General features: G+C 39.8%; 1 protein-coding gene across 1 annotated transcript in view; it reads left to right on the top strand.

Annotated features, from left to right (window-relative positions):
• The window catches only part of LOC116420768 (adhesion G protein-coupled receptor E3-like), a 56,171-nt gene that overhangs the window by 22,023 nt on the left and 14,147 nt on the right, over nt 1-20,001 (top strand). The window contains exons 4-12 of the mRNA XM_031947707.1: nt 1,281-1,430; nt 4,353-4,502; nt 11,011-11,069; nt 11,600-11,701; nt 13,908-14,073; nt 16,536-16,655; nt 17,497-17,687; nt 17,778-17,936; nt 19,374-19,568. Of these exons, the coding sequence (XP_031803567.1) occupies nt 1,281-1,430; nt 4,353-4,502; nt 11,011-11,069; nt 11,600-11,701; nt 13,908-14,073; nt 16,536-16,655; nt 17,497-17,687; nt 17,778-17,936; nt 19,374-19,568 (1,292 nt within the window). The remainder of the gene's footprint in view (nt 1-1,280; nt 1,431-4,352; nt 4,503-11,010; nt 11,070-11,599; nt 11,702-13,907; nt 14,074-16,535; nt 16,656-17,496; nt 17,688-17,777; nt 17,937-19,373; nt 19,569-20,001) is intronic.

Below are 20,001 nucleotides of genomic sequence, written 5' to 3'. Positions count from 1 at the left end.
TGGCTTCTATTGTTTGAGATTTTGATCAAAGCCATTATTCTAAGGTATTTTGAAAGTTTTGGGGGAGAACTCAGTCAGGTCCTTGCCCTTTCTCTGCCATCTTGGCTATACCTCCAAGAGATAAAATTTGTAAATCACCTTATAAATCCTAAAGTATTATAAAAATATTAACTATAATTATAAATTTAATCAATAGTCAGGTTGTAAGTGGCTGCTGAAGAAAGACATATGATCACTGGGAGAGCATGATGGTGATGGACCAAGAATGAGTTGTATCTATGAAGTCAGAAGAGACAGAATCAAATCCCAGCTTTAATACTTACTGGCTGTGTGACCCTGCATGAGTCCTTTCTCTCCATGGGCTTCCATTTCTTTATCTGTAAAAGGGGAGGTCAGGATGATCGGTCCAGCTCTAAGCATGTGATTCCATATCCTGGATGAAATTCCTGTTACCTAATTTTGACTGGGCCTTTCCTGCTAGACAATAGTCCTTTTGTTCTGTCTCTGTCTCTGTCTCTGTCTCTATCTCTGTCTCTCTCTCTCTGTCTGTCTCTGTCTCTCTGTCTCTGTCTTTATCTCTCTCTGTCTCTGTCTCTGTCTCTCGGTCTCTTATCTCCTCTGTCTCTCTCTGTCTCTGTCTCTCTGTCTCTGTCTCTCTCTGTCCCTCTGTCTCTCTCTCTCTCTGTCTCTCTCTCTGTCTCTGTCTCTCTGTCTCTGTCTGTCTGTCTGTCTGTCTCTCTCTCTCTCTGTCACTGTCTCTCCCCCACAACAGTTTCTGGCTCCCAAAATCACCAGACTGGAAGTGCAGCAGCCATGCATAGTTTCTCTCTCACTACTGATTTATTGGCAGAGAAGTTTTTTCTTGTTCCATTTCCTAGTGGACCAGGTTTCCCCTCCCTAGATAGCCTGGCAGCCCTCCCCAACCAACTGTATTGATGCCAGACTTAAGCCTCATCTCTGAATTCTCTCTGGGATATTTCTGCTTTTTTAGGATTCTGACAGTTAAAGGAAGATAAGATGAGACTTGCCACTGTCTCTGAACAGACTCCCCTCCATTGCTTTACTGATTATTTCCTTTCTTTTTTCTATTCTCTTTTTTTCTTTTTTTTTTTTCATTCAATAAATATTTCTTTTCTCTTCCTCCCACTCCCTTGGAAAAGAATTTTTTTTAAAATCCTGTAATAAACATCATTCTGTAGTCAGATGAAACAAATTTCCACATTGTATGTTTATACAAATTTATGTTTCATTTCTTCTTTTCTTTGCTTTTTATGTTGCAGATCTTAATGAATGTTTACCACCCATTAAAATCCATTGTGGTAAGAATGCAAGCTGTATTAATACATATGGAGGTTATTACTGTGGTTGCAACACAGGATATTCACTTCCTTCTGGGGAGACGAAATTCCCAAATCCTATGGATTGTCAAGGTAAAAAACCAGCCTTGCAGTATTTGTGCCTTTGGGGAATAAAAGAAGAGCTCTTTCTGTTGAGGCTGAAAGCAGAGGAAATCCCTCCTTGCATAAGAGTGGCCTCTACCTTCTCATATGGGTCATCTTTGACCTTCCCTATCCCCTTCCCTGTCCCTTAGCTCCTCACAACTCGGGCCACCTCTAAATCCTGGGAACTCTACTCTTTTTCCTCTCCTGTCTATCCCAACTCAGACCTCCTCAGAAAACCTCTTCCAAGTTCTTTGCTGGGACTCTGGCTCAGGACTGGGAGCTTCAAAACTCTTTCCAAGTTATTAACTAGAAGAAATAACTGAGGTCACAGAACTCTGACCTGCTGACAATGCTGCCTCATGGGACCCAATAGTCATAAAAAAAAAAAAGATGGAAGAGGAATATTTAAAGGAAATTAGACAGTGATTAGACAAATCCAACTGTGCTCTCAGAGGGAAGTACCTGAGCCACTGAGAGCCTGGGAATCCTGGAGACTCCTTGAGCTAGTGTGGGTCTGAGGTGAAAAGGGAACCCAGATCTTCTTCACTCTGAGCCCAGTTCTCTCTGCTCTCTGCCACATTCCCTCTTCTCTCCGATAGCCTTTACTGTCCCCTTGACCCTGTAATATGGGCCATCTCACAATTTTCTTGTATACTTTCTCTCCCCATTTGCATCCATTCCATCCTGGCTAGGATTCCCTCTTGAGGACTTCTCAGAGACCTGCAACAAGGTTCAGACATAATTGGAGGAGGGATTCTCAGAACTAATAGCTCAATTTCCATGGCATTTAAGGTTTACAAAGCCCTCCTTTCTCTTAGATTTTACTTTCCATTTACACAGCATGGATCTTCTTTGCAACAAACAACATATAATTGTTTGTATGTTGTGAACCCCATTAGCCTGTGAGCATGTCTTCAAGTGCAGAGAATGAGTTTTTGCCTTTTTTGTATCCCCAGTGTGCCTAGCATAGTGCCTTGCTCATAGGAAGGGCTTGATAAATGTTTGTAGACTAAATGAGTGAGGGAGATGCTGTAGGTATTGGTGATCCTCTGATGAAAATGAGGTTCTAGGAGGTATAGGAGCCTGCCTCTGCTAGCTGCCTTCCTCTCTGTGTGCCAGGTCTCACCTAGACCCAAGCCTTCTAAGCAGGCTGGGCTCTCACTCTCTCTGGTTTCCATCTGTCATATCTCTCTTTCCTACAAGTATAGATATTTAAGAAAGAGAGATGAAATTTGTCCATTTCTTGGAGGAAATGCACTGCAAGTTGACTCTGCAAATTAATTATAAAGGTCTTGTAAAGGACTTGCCCCTGATAATAACCTTTGGGGGAAAAACCAAAGAAACTAGGAATTCAAGCTTGGATGAAATCAAAGGACTTAGCCACCATCTAATGCAATTCCTGTCCTTATATGGATCAGGAAACCAATGCCCTCATATTATTACCAAATTCTGTGGGAGTTCAGCTTAAGGACCAGGTGATTCACTGAGTACCAGCAGGAATGTCTGGGCCATATGCCATAGAGAGCTCTCCCCTTCCTGCTCCCAGCCTTATTCTCCCTACTTCTCATGCCAAGTGAAAGAGAGAGAGTGACAGAAACAGAAATAGAGAGATGATGAAAAGGAGAGAGAGAGACAGAGAGACAGAGAGAAGAAGAAGAGAGGGAGAGAAAGACAGGGAGAGAAGGAGGGAGAGAGAGACAAAGAGAGAGAGAAGGAAGGAGAGAGGAGAGAGAAAGAGAAAAGAGAGAGAGGGAGAGAGAAGGAGAAAAGAAGAGAAAGAGGAATGAGAGAGGAAAAGAGAGAGCGAGGGAGGAAGAGACAGAGACAGAGAGGGAGAGAGAGAGAGCAACCATCCCCTGCCTTCAAGAACCTTTTATTTTAAGCATATGATGAAATACAGACCTGGGTCCTTAAGCCCCAATTCAATGACCCCTAACTAACCTTGTGATCTTAGGTCATTTAACCTCTCTGTCCCTCAATTTCCTCATTTGGGTGTTGGACCAGATGATTTTTAGGTTCCGTACCAACTCTATCCAGGGATGTCTCACTCTCCATAACTCCATTTGGAATTTTCTTTGCAGAGATCATGAAATCATTTACTATTTCCTATTCCAGTCCATTTAACAGAGGAGGAAACTGGGACAGAGTTAAGGGACGTGCCCAGGGTCACACAGCTAGTGTGTCTGAGGACAGAATTGAACTCTGAAAGATAAGTCTCCCTGCTTCCAGCCATAGCACTGTCTCCACTGAGCTCCAGAGTCCACAAATCTAGGAACCTGATGTATAAGGAGTGTCTGCTTCCTGGCTCAATTTTCACCCAACAGAAAGAAAATCACGAAACTGAAATAACTGCTGCAGGAAGCCCAGGACAAGGTGATATGGAGACTGATGAGAGGCATCTGGAGGTTCCTTGTGATCTTTCTTTCTCATCTCTCCAGGAACTGACTCTGGAGACCATGAGTTGACCCTCTCCCTCGAAATCATCGGCGTCTCTTTAGCTACTGCCTCCTTCCCTGCTGCCTATTAACACTCAGATTCCCCCATCCTCAGAAATTCCTCTCTTGAACTCCCCAGTTTCCCAGCCTCTATCTTTTCTCCCTTTTACTGTAAGAGTCCTTAAAAAAAAAAAAATTGTCTGTACTTACATGTCAGTAGGAATTTCCCAAATAGAATTTAGAGAAAAGACTTGACATTATCCCTGATCTACCCTTCTATTACCTTACTTATCGTTTCCTTTCTTTTCCTTTTTACTATCTCTTTTTTTTTCTTGTTTCATTCAACAACATTTCTTTCCAACTCTGCTTAGAAAAGAATAAGAAAAAGCCTCTGTAACAAAAAAACACTCTGTAGTCTGATGAAACAAATCCCATGTGCAAAAATGTATGATTCATTTCTTTTCTTATTTTGCAGATATTAATGAATGTGAAACAATCTTTGTTTGTGGTCAGAATGCAAACTGTGTTAATACAGACGGAAGTTTCCACTGCATCTGTACCACTGGATATGCACTTCCTTCTGGGGAGAATAAATTCTCAGATGCCGTTATGAACAATTGTCAAGGTAAAAACCACCTCTGCATTCTTTGGCTAGCTGGGGAATCAATGAAGAGCTCTTTCTGCTGAGGTTGAGGGCAGAGAAGTCCCTTCCTGCATGGGACACTTCTGGCCAGTGTCTTTCACCTTCTCATATGGGCAAACTCTTCATCCCTTTCCCTGACTCTGGCTCTCCTGTTGAATGCCCTTTAGCTCATCACTACTCACGCCATCTCTAAATCCTGGGAAACTAGAAATTCAAGCTTACATAAAAGAATAAGTCTTAGACATCATCCTCTAATCCAATTCCTGCCCTTATATGGATGATAAAACTGATGCCCTCATATTATTAACAAATATTTGGGGAGATCAACTGAAGTATCAGATAGTTCATTTAGGGCCAACAAGAATCTAGACCACATTTTGATGCAGCATCATAGAGAAATGGATGCTTATGGGTCCCTCTCTCCCAGGAAGGTGGGGCTGAGAAGATCCATGGAGGTCCCTGTCCTTCCTGCTCCCAGTCTTACCCTCCCTACCTCTCACACCAAGCCAGAAACTGGCTCTACTGACAGACAGACCTTCATTCTCTCTCTTAGCTCTTGAGGATCTGGGAGTTCTAGTTTGTTTGGATAATTAGAATCTCTCCAAGGTAAAGGGAATGGTCTCAACCAATAGTGCAGAGATTGAGGGGAATGGCCAGATACAAGATGGGGCTCCCCTCCTCCCCAGATGGATGAGCCCCTCTAAGACCACAAAGTCTTGCTTCACCCCAACTGGAGAGCAGAGCATCTGGGTCATTAAGAGAAGACTATGGGAGTCCTTTGCCAACATGTAAGAGAAGGCATCTATGAAGCATTTACTAAGCACCCAGCAATTCATTAAGTATTGGCAATAAACACACACACACACACACACACACACACACACATATATGTATGTATTATGTGTAAGTATGTATATGTGTATATATGTATATATGTATTACAGATGTGTATTATGTGAATATCTGTATGTGTGTATATATATGTGTGTATATATACATATGTTTAGTGACCATCCCCTGCCTTCAAAAAACTTCTCTTTTAAACATGAGAGGGAATAAGAAGCCTGAGGCTTTAAGCTTTATAAACTTAGGTCACTTGACCTTTCTGAGCCTCAGTTTCCACATCTGTCTGTTGGGCCAGGTGACCTCTACATTCCCTACCAACTCTTTTTCTCTGATCATTTCAGTCATATTTCATTCTCCATGACCCCTTTTGGGGTTTTCTTGACAGAGATACTGGAGTAGTTTGCCATTTTGTTCTTTAGCCAATTTGACAGATGAAGAAACTGAGGCAAACAGGGTTAAGTGATACGCCCAGGGTCACACAGGTTAGGAAGTGTCTGAGCCCAGATTTGAACTCTGGAAGATGAGTCTCCCTGACTCCAGCCTTGGGACTGTCTCTACTGAACCCCCAGCCCTCCAGCTCTAGGAATGTGGTGTATAAGGAGCATTTGCTTTCTGGTATGCCCCTAGGGAGCAGGAGCACCCGAGACCCTGTGAGGGGAGATGAACTGAGGACTCAGGGAGTTATAAGAAGCCCCTGGGGGAGCCAGCCAAGGATCAGGGCCTTGGCTGGGGAAGGGCCGATGCTTCCCCAGAAGTCGGAGCCAGGGTGTTGAGGTGTAGACCAAATGTTGAGGTCTAGATTTGGGGTACCTAAATGAGATTAGGGTTTAGTTGAGGTCTAGTGGCAGGTTTGGGGTACAGGAAGTCAAGCAAAGCTCCCCTGCAACCCCCTTGGATTCGGCGCAAGGATACGGTGGTAAATGAGGTCTAGTAGTGCCGCGAGTCCCCAATAAAAGCATTTATTAGCCCGAGAGCTAGACTGATAAAAGAGGTTTATTATTGAGTTTAGAAGTAGGAGACAGGTGAAGGTAGAGATAAGGAGTGCACTGGACAGAGGGTCCAGTGGACAGAGGGTCCTCACATGGCTGGCATGTTTGGAATCTCTGCAAAGAGGGGTTCCCAGCATGGCACTTTTATAGTAAGAGACTTAGCTCAAGGGGCTTTTGGGTGTAGCCCCAGAGTTGGCTCAGATCCGGATGGGGCTGGGACAGGTCGGATCTTCTATTGGAATTCAAAGGGACCAGGATTTGTGAGTCAAAGGGTAATTTACATTATTAACTAGGAGGGGGTGGGAAGCTAGAAAGAAATCTTTCCCACATCAAGGGCACCAGGGCAGGTCCAGCCAAGCAGGAACCTCAGCTGCTGTACTGAGCCCATAGCAGGGTTAGAATCAGGAACCTCTGAGGCAAAACAAGTTTGGAATCACACGTTCCACGCAACAAGTCATAGACAGAGCCAGCTAGATGCCCTGAAACCTTGGAGAAAGACCACTGTGTTGGCCTCATGCAAGGCTGGTGGGAAGAACAGTTACTTCAGAATAGGAGTCCTGGGTCTGAAGCACTGGCAGTGCCCACTCCGAGAGCATGGACAGGTCACTGTCCCCTCAGAGCCTCAGGGAGCTCATCTACAGAATCCCCAGCCCACCTGCCAAAGGTGTGGCAAAGAAAGGCTCTGTAAATCTTAAGGTGTCACAGAAAGGGGGGGAGGGGGGGACGTTGTCATTATCCTTCCTGGCTGATTTCCCTTTGCCACAGGAAGTCCATCCATTGGCCTCCTTTAATTCTTCCCTAACTCAGTACTTGGACCATATCCCTGACTTTCCTTACCCTCTCCATATTCCCAGACTGTGATGACCGAGTTTAGCACCCAGAGTATATTAAAATCAGCCGGAGTCAGGATAAGGGAAAATCCTTGATCTTTATTCTTTGCTGCTGTGAAGGGGAATGGCGATATGAAGTGAGACCAATCGCTACTCAAATCCCCACCAGCAGTGCCTCTGGCTCTCACACCCCACCCACCAAATCCTCTATGCAATCTCCTATACAATACATCAAACTTGCACAGAGAGTGGGTGGGGCCATTCTTTCTCCAAGCATATATTAATATTGTCCAATTGCTAATTAGCTTCAAGTGCTCAGACATCTGTGCATCTGCTCAGAGATTCAGCCCGTTACACCAGACCATCTTTACCTTATCATGCATTTCCCTGAGGACATTGTGCCTCCTGTTTTTGGAGTTCCCCATTGGTTATTGGACTTCTTTAGTGCCCCCTGTGAGGACTATATCTCACAGACTTTAACACCAATTGATTTAACATCAATACTAGTATTGAAAATATAGACCTTTATTCACCAGGAGAAATTAGGGGCATTAGAAAAGGTTGGTAAGCTCTTGAACTCCAGCCTGCTCTCCTCCTCTGCTTCATTTTGAGCCCAATTCACTTCTTACCTGTACTGTCTGTCCCAAATATACATAAAAATGAGCATGCAACATAAGTTTTTCCATCCAATTGCAACTCATAATTTGTACAATAGACATTTTTTATCCACTTGGTCTTTCCTGTGTGAATTGTCAGGCCAAACTCCATTGAGTGGTAATAGGACAAATTCAAAATAAAAGAATACTACAAACCCCTGCCTTCAAGGACCTTGCAATGGACAAGAAAGGAAATGATACAAATATATAGTATACAGAGGAGATTTTGATAGGGTTTCCCCTATGAAAAAAAGGGTAAAAATTGTGTATGAGCGCATTTGAACAGGGAGAGAGATTCCTTTGAACTAGGGCAAGGGGAATGGAATCAACAAGGATTCCAGTAGAATGTAAGCTCTGTGGGGACAGGAGTACTGTTTTTGTTTTAGCCTTTTATCCTCAGAGATTGACACACAGTAGTGTAGGGGATAGAAATCCTATCCAAAAATGATTACTCAGAGATCTCTCAAAGTAAAAAGCAGAAAAGTTGTTTATTTAATTAATTCTCATGAGAATGAGCAATTCCACCTCGAGGAGGGAAAGAGAGAGAGCTCACGGTAGAAGGGCTAAAGAAGGGGATAAGGTATACAGTTTTTATAGGGTTTAGATACAAAGGATTACATCATGAGTTGGAGAACATTAAGAGATAGGTGCCCCCACACACCCCTTAATTGGATGTTATTCATGCCCAAAACAGCAGATTCCTAGTTCTGGGAAGAACCATACATCAGGCAACTAATTGGCCAGATGTTGGTAACTTGAACAGTGATAAATGTCATCATTCGAGGTTAAATACATATGTCTAAAATCTAAGTATATATTGGCTACCACTCAACATACTCACGCAGGTCACAGAGACCTAGAGAAACTAAAAATACAGAAGAGGAAGTTAAATGTCCTTGGAAGTTCAGCTTCAGTTCTTTACCTTATCTTTACTACACGCAGCTGCTAGAAGTTCTTCAACTACACACACACACACACAGCAGGCACTCAATTGGGGTTTGCTGAATTGAACTTAACAGTATAGGATCCTAACAGGCAAGAATGAGGAGGCAATGTACTCAAAGCAGGAGGCACAGTCCGGGTAAATGCAAAGAGAAGGGCATGAAGGGAGGAGAAAGAGAAACAGGGTTTCCTAACCATGACACAATGCTTTTCCTATTCTACCAAACATTTACTCTTATAAATGTTTTATTTTTGGTCACTCATTCTGGGAGAGTTGCTTAGAGCATTAAAAGTTTGTGATTTCCCCTGAATCACATAGCCAACATGAATCAGGGGATTTGCCCGGGAAACCTCAGATTCTTTTGCAGAACCCATTCTTTGGCACAAGTTTTTGGTTTCTCCTTCAACCCTCAAGATGCAGACAAGAGTGAAAATGACATAGTTTGGCCAAGGTATACAAAACATAAAAACACTCTTGGAAGTCCCTATCAGGTAAGAGAATATATCATTATAAAAATGCAATGAGATGTAAGCATAATGTATTTAGGAGAGAGAAAACTCATGTCTGATGGAGGGAATGACAAAGGCCTGCAGGAAGCAACAGATTTTATAAGCAGAAACATCAATTCAATATCCACCCATTTTTAGCTATCAAATATCCAAATAGAAAGAGTCACTTTCTTTAAATTCAATAAACACAAAGGAATCATCTGTTCTATGTCAGGCCCTATACTAGTTGCTAGGAATATAAAAACAAATCTGGGTAGCAATCAGAAGATTGTCCCATGGGCAGAGAATTCTGCATATAACCAGCTGTGTAGCTTATACTTCCTAGACAGAGATTTTATTTTCTTAGAGTTATCACTGTTTCCACTATCTTGGAAAGAAAGTTTCAGAAAAAAACATAACGGGAAAGAACTTCTCTTTAGAGCATGGTGCAAGGCATTACTTTTTAGCACCTGCCTTGGTAAAGGCTAGATTCCATTTTATATCACTCAACTATCCAGATGAAAAGTTAAAATCTCTGTACATTATGTGTAAACATTACACATACAAAATGAAACATCTAGAGACTGATTTTTTGGTTTGCCATCTTAGTACTTGTCCCAGACAGACTAGCCCACAAAAGATAGATCCTTATATGGTCATTTAGATACTGCTGGATAAAATATTACTTTTCCCTGCATTCACAGATAATCCACTTAAGTGCCCAAAGGATAGGGAGGAAGAGAGGCCCTGGTTTTTTGGATGCTTACCCAGAAGTCATGGAGTTACTGTGCGCTCAGACCTCATGAAACATTCTCTAGTTAAAAAGTCTGTCATGACCAGTCCCAGTCCTAGCAAGAAGCTAACAAATTGGATGTTGAGATGTCCTGAGGTGTTATATCTTCTGTCTCCTCGTGTTTCTTCCCACACCCACTTTTGCTGCATATATTAATGAATATGCAGTTCTGGTTACTATGGATTTTGTATCAAACTTGTGAGAAAGTTTCCACTGCAGCTGTATCTCTAGATAGGAGCTGGATAGAAGAATTCAGTCAGAAATTCCAATGTGAACAATTGCAGGGTAAGAACCTCCTGCCTTCCTTTCAGCTTTGGCTATTTCTGCTGTCTCTGGGAATGCAAACAGGACCACATTCCATGCAGCAGTTTTATCAAGTGTCCCTTTCCCTCACATATCTCAAAACTTTAACCCAACTCAAGCCCTGTCTATGAAATATAATTCAATTCAAGTAAAGTTCTTTCATGGTCATTTGCATAATGTAGTCACAAAGATACTAACTCATACCTCACATTCACAGACAACTCATGTAAGTAGCTGACTATCTGAGATCTCCATTTTCAATCTGGTAATTGAAACCAGGAATTATACCATAAGTGTGAAAGGGTTTCATACATGAAGCACATGACCAGAAAAATGTATGATGAAGTATCAACTAAAGTTTAGGTCATGATAGTGAAAATGGACCTCCCTATGTTCTAGTTCAATCCTACCTTATCTACAAAATCCCCTTTTGGAGGCTCGCATCTTCATTGTCTTCTCTCTTTTCCTTTCTCTGTCTTTTACAATTTGTTTTAGAAAAGATTTAGTTTCAGTTCCTCCTTGCGTGCCTGGTATAATTGGAATCAGAAGCAAGGGAGAAATTCCCTTTGTTTAGGTCAATGCAATCATTTCTTCCATTGAATAATACCTCTTCCCCAAATGTTTTTCTTGTTTCCATCCTAGGTATTTCCTGGTGCTCTAAACTTGACAATGATACATTTTCAAGAAATTGTTCCATACAAGTGAGTTTATATCATTAGGAATGTGTTTCTTATATACAGGGGGAAATTATAGAAATAATCTTCAAATATATATGAATAATTATTTTAAAAGTCTTATTAAAAACTTAATATTGAACATCAACAAAAACCAAGTAAAGTTAGTTATAAATTAACATATAATATAATACAATATTATATATAACATAATAGTGCATGATATGTAATAATATATAATAAACTTGTTTACTAAGTATGTCATTTCAATGAATTCATTTGAATACATAAAATAAATATAACAAGTTGGCAGTCATTTCTTCTAAGACTCCATCTAGATTCTTTGCTTATTCATTTTCTTATATGATTATAGTCTGTGTGTGCACTGTCCTCATTCTGGTGTGTGTGTGTGTAATTTCATTTGATTCCTTGACTGCCATATCATATAAAACAAAGAAGTAGTCAATTAGCTGTTTGCAGTTCCCAGGTTGAATGTCTATATTTCAATACAGCTGGATTTAAAAGAATAAAAATAATTTTTCCATGCTTTTTCTTAGCCAGGTGCTACCAACTTTCTAGATGGCCACAGAGAGATTTGCGCTAGTTTACAGAATTTATCCTCTGCATGTCGAAATGGCACAGCTCCACTTACTTTAGAGGTTTGAAATCCTTTTATGGCATATAAAATTCTAAGAGACAAAATCAGTTTTTAATTAGATCAGCAAAATATAAATAAATTGAGGTCAGTGGTCTCCCTGAAGGCCAAAGACTCCAAGGAAGCTTTCAAGGCAGTTTTAAATACTAGTCTGTCTTCTTGACAGCACATTATTGGGATTTCCCCTGATGAGTAAGACGAAAGTCTGACTGGTGAACACTTGATGAGAAGATGGGCTAAGAGCCCTCAGTTCCTCCCAATCACTTCATCATGGGGAAGGTGGGGAGGATTAGATGGGAGTGAAGGGATGGTGGGAATGGGGGAGGAGAAGGTGGGGACAGGAGGTGATGTGAGCGTTTGAGGAGGGTTGGGGATGGGGGAATAAGAGCTGCTCATGAGATTCAGCAGCCTCTAACCATCTGGGCCAAGGAATCACTTGATCAGGATCTATCTGGTCAAGTTTTTCCTTTGTTAGCCAGATCACACCAAACTTTTCATTGGAAAAGCCAGGAGCAAGGGTGACCATTGATAGTAGGTCAGAGGACCAGACCAGACACTGAAAGGGAGTGGAATGTAATCACATTCCTCAGTCAGTTCTTGGAAGCAATTTTTGGAAGGTTTTTTTTTAATGTGAATTAAACAAAAAAGTGGGGATTTTAAACAGAGAAGGAAATATTATAAATTAACATTAATATCGAATGATATAGCATTCAAATTAATTTTCCTCACTTTTTCTTCTTATTTTGGAAGCACATTGTCTCCCCACTCTACAACAATAACAAGTTTTGAGGACCAGAAGTTCTTTTCAGTCACAGAGCTTAATGACTGTAACCTGAGGCAAAAGTTGAGCATAGAGTGGATGATGGAAGATGGCAGTTTTTCCAGAGGTTTCATTGCTGTGATTTTAATGCACTTTCATCTTCTTAGAATATTTGACCATGATGAGAAATGACCCAGCTCAGTGGGCTTGGAACTAAGGGAACTGGGCTCAAGTGCTTCTTCTCCATACTTATTATGTGTCCATGAACATGCCACTCATCATTTCCAAACCTCAGCTCCTTACATATAAAATGGCCTATAAACCACCCCAGGATATTGTGAAGTAAAGGTTTTATAAACTTGAAAGTTCTAAAAAGTAAATTACTGTTATTGTTTTCAGAGAAGACTCCAAGTGCATTGGAATTAATAATCCCATTCATTGCCTTTGAGAAAGAATAAGGAGAGTAGATGAGGCTCTATTCCATGTTCAGTGGTCATGTTTCTTATGGGATGAGAAAATAGCAGGTTATGAATGAGACAAAAGCAAGAATATCACTCTCTTGTGTTAATTCATAGGATGACAGATTTGGAGGGAGAAAGACCATGTAGTACAACTTCCCTAATTTTATCAATAAAGAAATGGAAGCATCATGAATGTATATACTATGGTCAAAGTCCAAATGGTAGTAAACAACCAGGCTGTAATTGGAACCCAGAAACCTATGGATCCATGTTGACTAAGCAAAGAGATCATCATTTTCTGAAGAGCAGTGGCTTCTGATTAATCTAAAGGCACCAGCCCAAACCTTGTTGCCATGCATACCCTCTATCAAGGGACCAGAGCACTTGTCTCTCAGAAGTGGACAAGGAATATGTCTGGGGGACTCCGTCTCCATACAGAATGCATATCACAATGGAAACATCCTGGGCACAGTTCTAACTCAGGAATGGCCTAGTTCTTTGGCATGGTCACTGTTTTTGTCATTAAACTATTCCCCTTTATTGTGGCTTTCAAGAAATGAGAATAACTTAAAAGAAAATTCTCAGAAATTTGATGATAGAGCAGAAAGTATATTGTTCAAGACATTAAGAGAGAGATAAATTCATGTCCCTATCCTTAACACATACTATCTGTGCAACCATGGACAAATAATTTTACCTCTCAGGTTTCTGTTTCCTCATGTATAAATGGGGATAGAATATAACCTTTAACTCAATAGGACTGGTGTAAGTGAGATAATATAAAGTACCCAGCAAGCCTTGAATAGCTATAGTAACATCAACATCCATTATTTCTGAAACATGTTATGTTTATCAGCAAAAGGTTGAGAATTTGATTTTTCCCATACTCACACTGTATTAGTTTACTGTGAAAATAAAACCATGATATAACAGAGCAACCCCAAAACCTCAGACTCATTAATATAATATGCATTTTTTCTTTACTACAGTATATTGCCAATCATTTTGACAATTTTCCAGTCCAGCTGAATGGAACCAAAGAAGAAATAGCTCAGGTAGTGACCGTGTTTCTTGAGACTACACAGAAAGTTGCATATGAGTTTGCTCTCAATCTCCCTTCTGGAAGTCAATTCTCAGTAAAGAAGAAATTAATAGGTAAGATTGATCATGACATCTTGCCCTGGGTTGACAGCCTGAATATTATTTGGTTGTGTGTCCTTTTAAAAAATATTCAACTGGGGCCCATGTGCCCATGTGAAAATGTTTCTCATTCTATATCTACATCATGAGTCCATACCCTCTCTCTCAGAAGGTGAGTAGCAATTTTTAAAAGGGGTCCTCTAGAATCATTGTTCATCTTAAGTCATTTAAGTTATTTGTCTTTACAATGTTGATGGTTTTGGATAAATTGTTGCTGGTTCTGCTCACTTTACTTTGCATCAGTTGATACAAGCCCTCCAGTATTCTCTGAAAACATCTTTCATTATTTCTTATGTCACAATAGCATTCCATTATATTTATATGTCATAATTTGTTCAGTCATTCCTTAAATGACTAGTTTCCAGTTCATTGCCACCAGAAAAAAGACCTGTTATAACTATTTTTGTATATATGAGTCCTTTCCCTCTTTCTTTGATCTCTTTGGGGTAGAACGCTGGTCATGGTATTTCTGGATCAAAAGATATTAAATTTTGAAGATTTTTTTTTGTTATAATTGAGGGAGATACTTGAATATATTCACTCATAATATGGACAAGGCAGATAAGATTTCATCATGGTGGAACGTCCTGAAATGTCTGATGATGAATTACATGAGAGCTGTTGAAATACACGGCGGCCACCTGACAGTGGCTGCTGGAGATCCATCCCAGACCTGCAGAATGGATCTCCTCTTGTGAGAGGATGATACAAGGAGACTGAGAGGAGGTTGCTTTCTCTGACCTCTCTGACTGAGAGGCCATTGTGTTGTCTGACCTTCTCCTCTTCCCTCTGCCTCCAATTTATCTCATTCCCAGTCTGCAACACTTGTGTCAGCAAAGGCTGCCCTGCAGCTCCTTCAGATGCTATGATCCACAGCTGTGGAGACTCTCAGAGAATTGACCTGTCCCTTAATAGTCTAAGACTAAAAATGTGACTACTAGAACTAGAACAGAAGAAGACTTAAGTTTCTATCTGTATAGAAAAACAGAATTCACTTTCCTAATGTAGAAATGACCTTAAATAATTGGTTTCCTCCAATTTCTTTTCTTGTGAGTCAACAGAATCTAGTGAATAAGACACTGAACCCAGAACTGACAGGAAAATCACAGGATCTAGAGGTAGGAGAAGCCTCAAAGATTTTGTAGCCTGAGCACCTCATTTTATAGTCAAGGAAACTGAGGCTCAGAAGAGTTTCATGACTTTTCCAGGGTTACAGAGGTAGTAAATAGTAGAATTTGCAAGTCTACTGATTGCAAATGTGGCATTATTTCCACTTCACCATAATTTTGAGTTCCAGTCCATACTTTTCCTATAGACTTCCTATGAAATAATATAATAATCCTTTGAGCCATTGACATGCTCTCAAATTTTCTTTCTCCATGTGCAAAATAGAGATGATTGTGGTGGTTGTGGTGCTGGTGTTGTTGGTAGTGGTATTGGTGGTAATGGTGATAAACCCATGTATATATTAAAGAACATGATATATCCTCAGTGCTGACACAGTGCCTGGAACATAGTAATCACTTATATAAGATTATATAAGATTTACTTTATGGGTTGATTGAACAACGGAATTATCTCCTTGGATATTACTGTTCACTTTCCCAGTGTAGAAATGATCTTTAATAATTTGTTTCCTCCAATTTCTTTTCTTGGGAGCTAACAAAATCCAGTGAATAAAGCTCTGAACCCAGAACTGACAGGATCACAGGTTCTAGAGGTACAAGAGGGCTCAAAGATTATTTAGCATGAGCACCTCATTTTATAAAGAAATTGGGGCTCAGGAGAGTTGCATGACTTTTCCAGGGTCACAAAGGTAGTAAATAGTAGAATTTGTATTTGAACTTAGGTCTATAATGCAATATGGGTCTATTAGATCTACAATAGTTAAGGCTATAATAATGCAAATTTGGCATTATTTCCACTGTACCATAATTCTGAATTCCAGTTCATACTTTTCCTCTGAATTTCCTGTGAAATGATGTAATGACCTGCTCTTAAATTTTCTTTCCCCATGTGCAAAAAAGAGATAGATGATGATGATGATGATGATGATGATGATGGCAGCAGCAGTGGCAGCAGTAGTGGTGGTGGTGGTGATGGTGGTGATAAATCCATATTAAAGACTCTGATATATACTCAGCACTGACGAAGTGCCTGGAACATAGTAGTCAATAAATCTTTATTGGTTGATTGAACAACTTTCTATTTTAGAGGTATTGATTCATGAAAATTCATATTGATCTGGATGTTTGGGGACCATTTAAGCAACAAAATTTCTATTTCTCCATCACACAGATTTTCCTGTCCCTGCACCCAAAAGGCACTTGTGGTATTTTATGCTACAAGCAAATTTTGAGGAACAGACAATAAGTGGATGTGAACATTGATTTTATATTTCCTTTTTTTTTCAATAGCTATTACAACATTGACCATTGAGGGTTACTGTGACAAAAACAACTTAACATTTGAACTGAAGGCTGGAAATGAAGTGATGGATCTTAATTGCACCCTAATTGCTGAAAAAGACTCAAAAGGTATTGAAAACAAAATGCCATAATTAAGGTGGGACTTCCTCTAGCATTTCTCATTACATTAAGAAATTAGCTTCTGTAGGTCAGACAAATAAGGTTGCCTCATTAAGTTTGGAAGCTTATTTATTGAGGGATGGGGGGGGAGGGGGAATGAAGGTATATTATAGATGCATGGTTTCATTATTGTAGGAGAAATTCCGGTGTGTAAAGTACCTTCATCAATGCAGATCATCAATTTAATTGTAACTTCTTATCTTTGAGAATTGCCTGGACACTGAATAGTTAAATGACTTGTCCATAGTTAGATAACCAGGTCTTCTGGACTCCAACACTGAGCCTCTATCCACTGTCATGCTTGATATTTAAAGAGATTTCCTCTAATTATTGTCTATATTATTAAGGATCACCTGAAGGAAAACATGGGGCCAACATTATGTATTCACTGTGTGCTATTATCCTGGACTAGCAACAAAATTCAAACATTTTTCTTTTAACAATTTCTATTATACTTCTTATGTATACAACTCACTGGGACTATGAATCTACTGGGATATTTTGTCAATAGAAGAGAATACTAATTAAAATAAAGGCTGTTCTGAAATGGAATGTGCTGATCACTGAAGGTCAGAAAGCAGAAGCTAAATGAGGCTTATTGAGGATATTGCTGAGGGGATCCATGATTGCAAGAATGGGAGGAAGTCAAACTCTGTGTTTCTGAAATCTCTTCCAACTCTAAAACTCAGTCCCATTATTGGATTGGTTCAATGACCCCTTAAATTTAGTTATCTTTTTAAGGCTTTTTTCAAATGTTCTTTTAAAAATTGTTTTTCTTCTTTCCTTACAGGTGCAGTTGTTTTTATTTCTTACATTTCCATTGGATCCATAATAAATGGGACATTTATTGCCAAGGAAAATCTTGACATCAATGAAGAACTAGAAAACCTTTATCTGAACTCCAAGGTAGTGAGTGGGACAACTGGATATAGGAATGCTAACCTATCCACACCTGTCATCTTTACTTTTCAACACAACCATGTAAGTAGAAAGTAACTGGCTTCATGTCTATTTCTAAACTTCTTGTTCTTGAACTCTGATATGGTACAAATCATGTTCTTCTCCTTCCAGATGAAGAATATGAAAGAAAAGTCTCTTTGTGTTTACTGGGATGACACAGTCTGGTCCAACAAAGGCTGTAAAACCATCTCTTTCAATGACAGTCACACTGTGTGCAGCTGCAGCCACTTCTCCAGTTTTGCAGTACTCATGGCATCTGTGGAATTGAAAGTAGGTTGAATCAAATTAATTTGATTTGATGTCCTTTACAATTCAGCTCTTATCCACCTTTCCAGACTTATTATACATTATTTTATATTATGGTCCAATCAAACTGGCCACAGTTCTAGCTTCCATTTCCATGACTTTTCAAGCTGTCCCCCATGCCTAAGATGCTTTTTCTCATTACTTCTGCTTCTTAGAATCATTGGAGCAGCTTGAACTCCACAAGATCTTGATAATTCCTCCCTCCCTTATCTGTTAGTGCCTTCCCCTAAATAACCTCTTTTTAATTCTATATATACTTCTATGCGTATATGTTGTCCAGATGGTCTTCCACCAAAGAATATATCCTCCTTGAGGGGCAGGGATGGTTTCATTTTTATCACTGTACCCCTAGAGTCTATCTCACATAGGACCCAACACTTAAAGATCTCTCAATAAATGCCTGCAGATGGGTTGTTTGATTATTGCACCACATGTAAAAGGCTATCTATCACAGATACCAATATATACTTGTCTTGAAGTCATTAACTCTATTTATTACATGGGTATATTTTTTGCTTTAAAAAATATAAATTCCCTGAGAGCAGGAATTGTCTTTGTATCCCCCGGAACCTATCACAATTCCTGGCACAAAGGAAGTGCTTAATAAACGCTTGCTGATCAAGATAACTTATTTTAAAGAATTTCTTCACCTGCAAAATGAGGATAATATGTATTACTCACTTCACATCTCAAAATGGATTATTAAATTCAATATGTTCAAAACTGAAATCATTGTCTTTCCTTCCAAATTCTTCTCTCTTCCCAGCTTGCTACCACCACCCTTCCAGTCACCCAGGTTCACAGCCCAGGTGTCAGTCACAACTAGATTTGTATCTGATGACTAAAAACCATTACATTGAATTCCCAATCCCTATATTTATGCACACCTGCATTTTTGATTTCCTTCACACGCTAATTGTACAATATTTCAGAGTCTGATTCTTTTTGTACAGCAAAATAACGTTTTGGTCATGTATACTTATTGTGTATCTAATTTATATTTTAATATATTTAACATCTACTGGTCATCCTGCCATCTAGGGGAGGGGGTGGGGGGGTAAGAGGTGAAAAATTGGAACAAGAGGTTTGGCAATTGTTAATGCTGTAAAGTTACCCATGCATATATCCTGTAAATAAAAGGCTATTAAATAAAAAATAAAATAAAATAAAAAAATAAAAAAAAAGATTTGTATCTGAAAGATTAAGTCAAAAGGGGAATAATGTAAGCTGTAGTGAGACAAGTCTGTTTGCATATGGTAAATAAATGCCATTGCATATATATTCCACTGATGTCCAGAAGCACCTATTAAAATCAATATAAGCATATGAATCTTGAAGTCTTCTAGTAGACAGTAGCAAGGCTCAAAATGATGACCACTGTTCTTCTCTTTCTGATCAAAGGAAGATTTCGTGCTGACTATCATCACCTATGTGGGGCTGGGCCTCTCCCTGCTCTGTCTCTTTCTGGCTGCCCTCACCTTCCTCCTGTGTCGAGCCATCCGGGGCACTGGCACCTTGCTCCACCTCCAGCTCTCCTTGTGCCTCTTCCTGGCCAACCTCCTCTTCCTCACCGGAATTGAACGAACAGAACCTAAGGTAGTAAGAGCCCTTGAAATTCTTTCCTATAGAAATCAAGTGCAACTATCCTGCTGGTAAGGTACATGGGTAATAGGGAAGACAGATGTGATAATAGCTAATGACTGTATGGCAAACATTTAGTTCAATTATGTTGAGAAGGCACTTTTTTGGATAAATATTTTTTGATAAGAATTTTTGCCTGGGAAGGTGAAGCAGCATGGCAAGGTGGATAGAGTGAAGTGGAATCAGAAGCTCCTAGTTTCAAATCCTATCCCTGACACTTGTGTGACAAAGAATAGATCACATAACTTTTCTGAATTTCAGTTTTTTTTCATTTACAAAAGGGAGATAATTAAACTAACCTGACTTGGTGATTGTGAGAATCCAATGGGTTAATACAGATAAAATAATTTACAAACTTTAAATATTCCTATATTCCAGTGGGACTTTT

Source organism: Sarcophilus harrisii, chromosome 1 (assembly GCF_902635505.1).
Source record: "Sarcophilus harrisii chromosome 1, mSarHar1.11, whole genome shotgun sequence".
Lineage (NCBI taxonomy): Eukaryota > Metazoa > Chordata > Mammalia > Dasyuromorphia > Dasyuridae > Sarcophilus > Sarcophilus harrisii.
The sequence above is the reverse complement of the archived record's forward strand: the minus strand, read 5'-3'. Positions and strand labels throughout refer to the sequence as shown.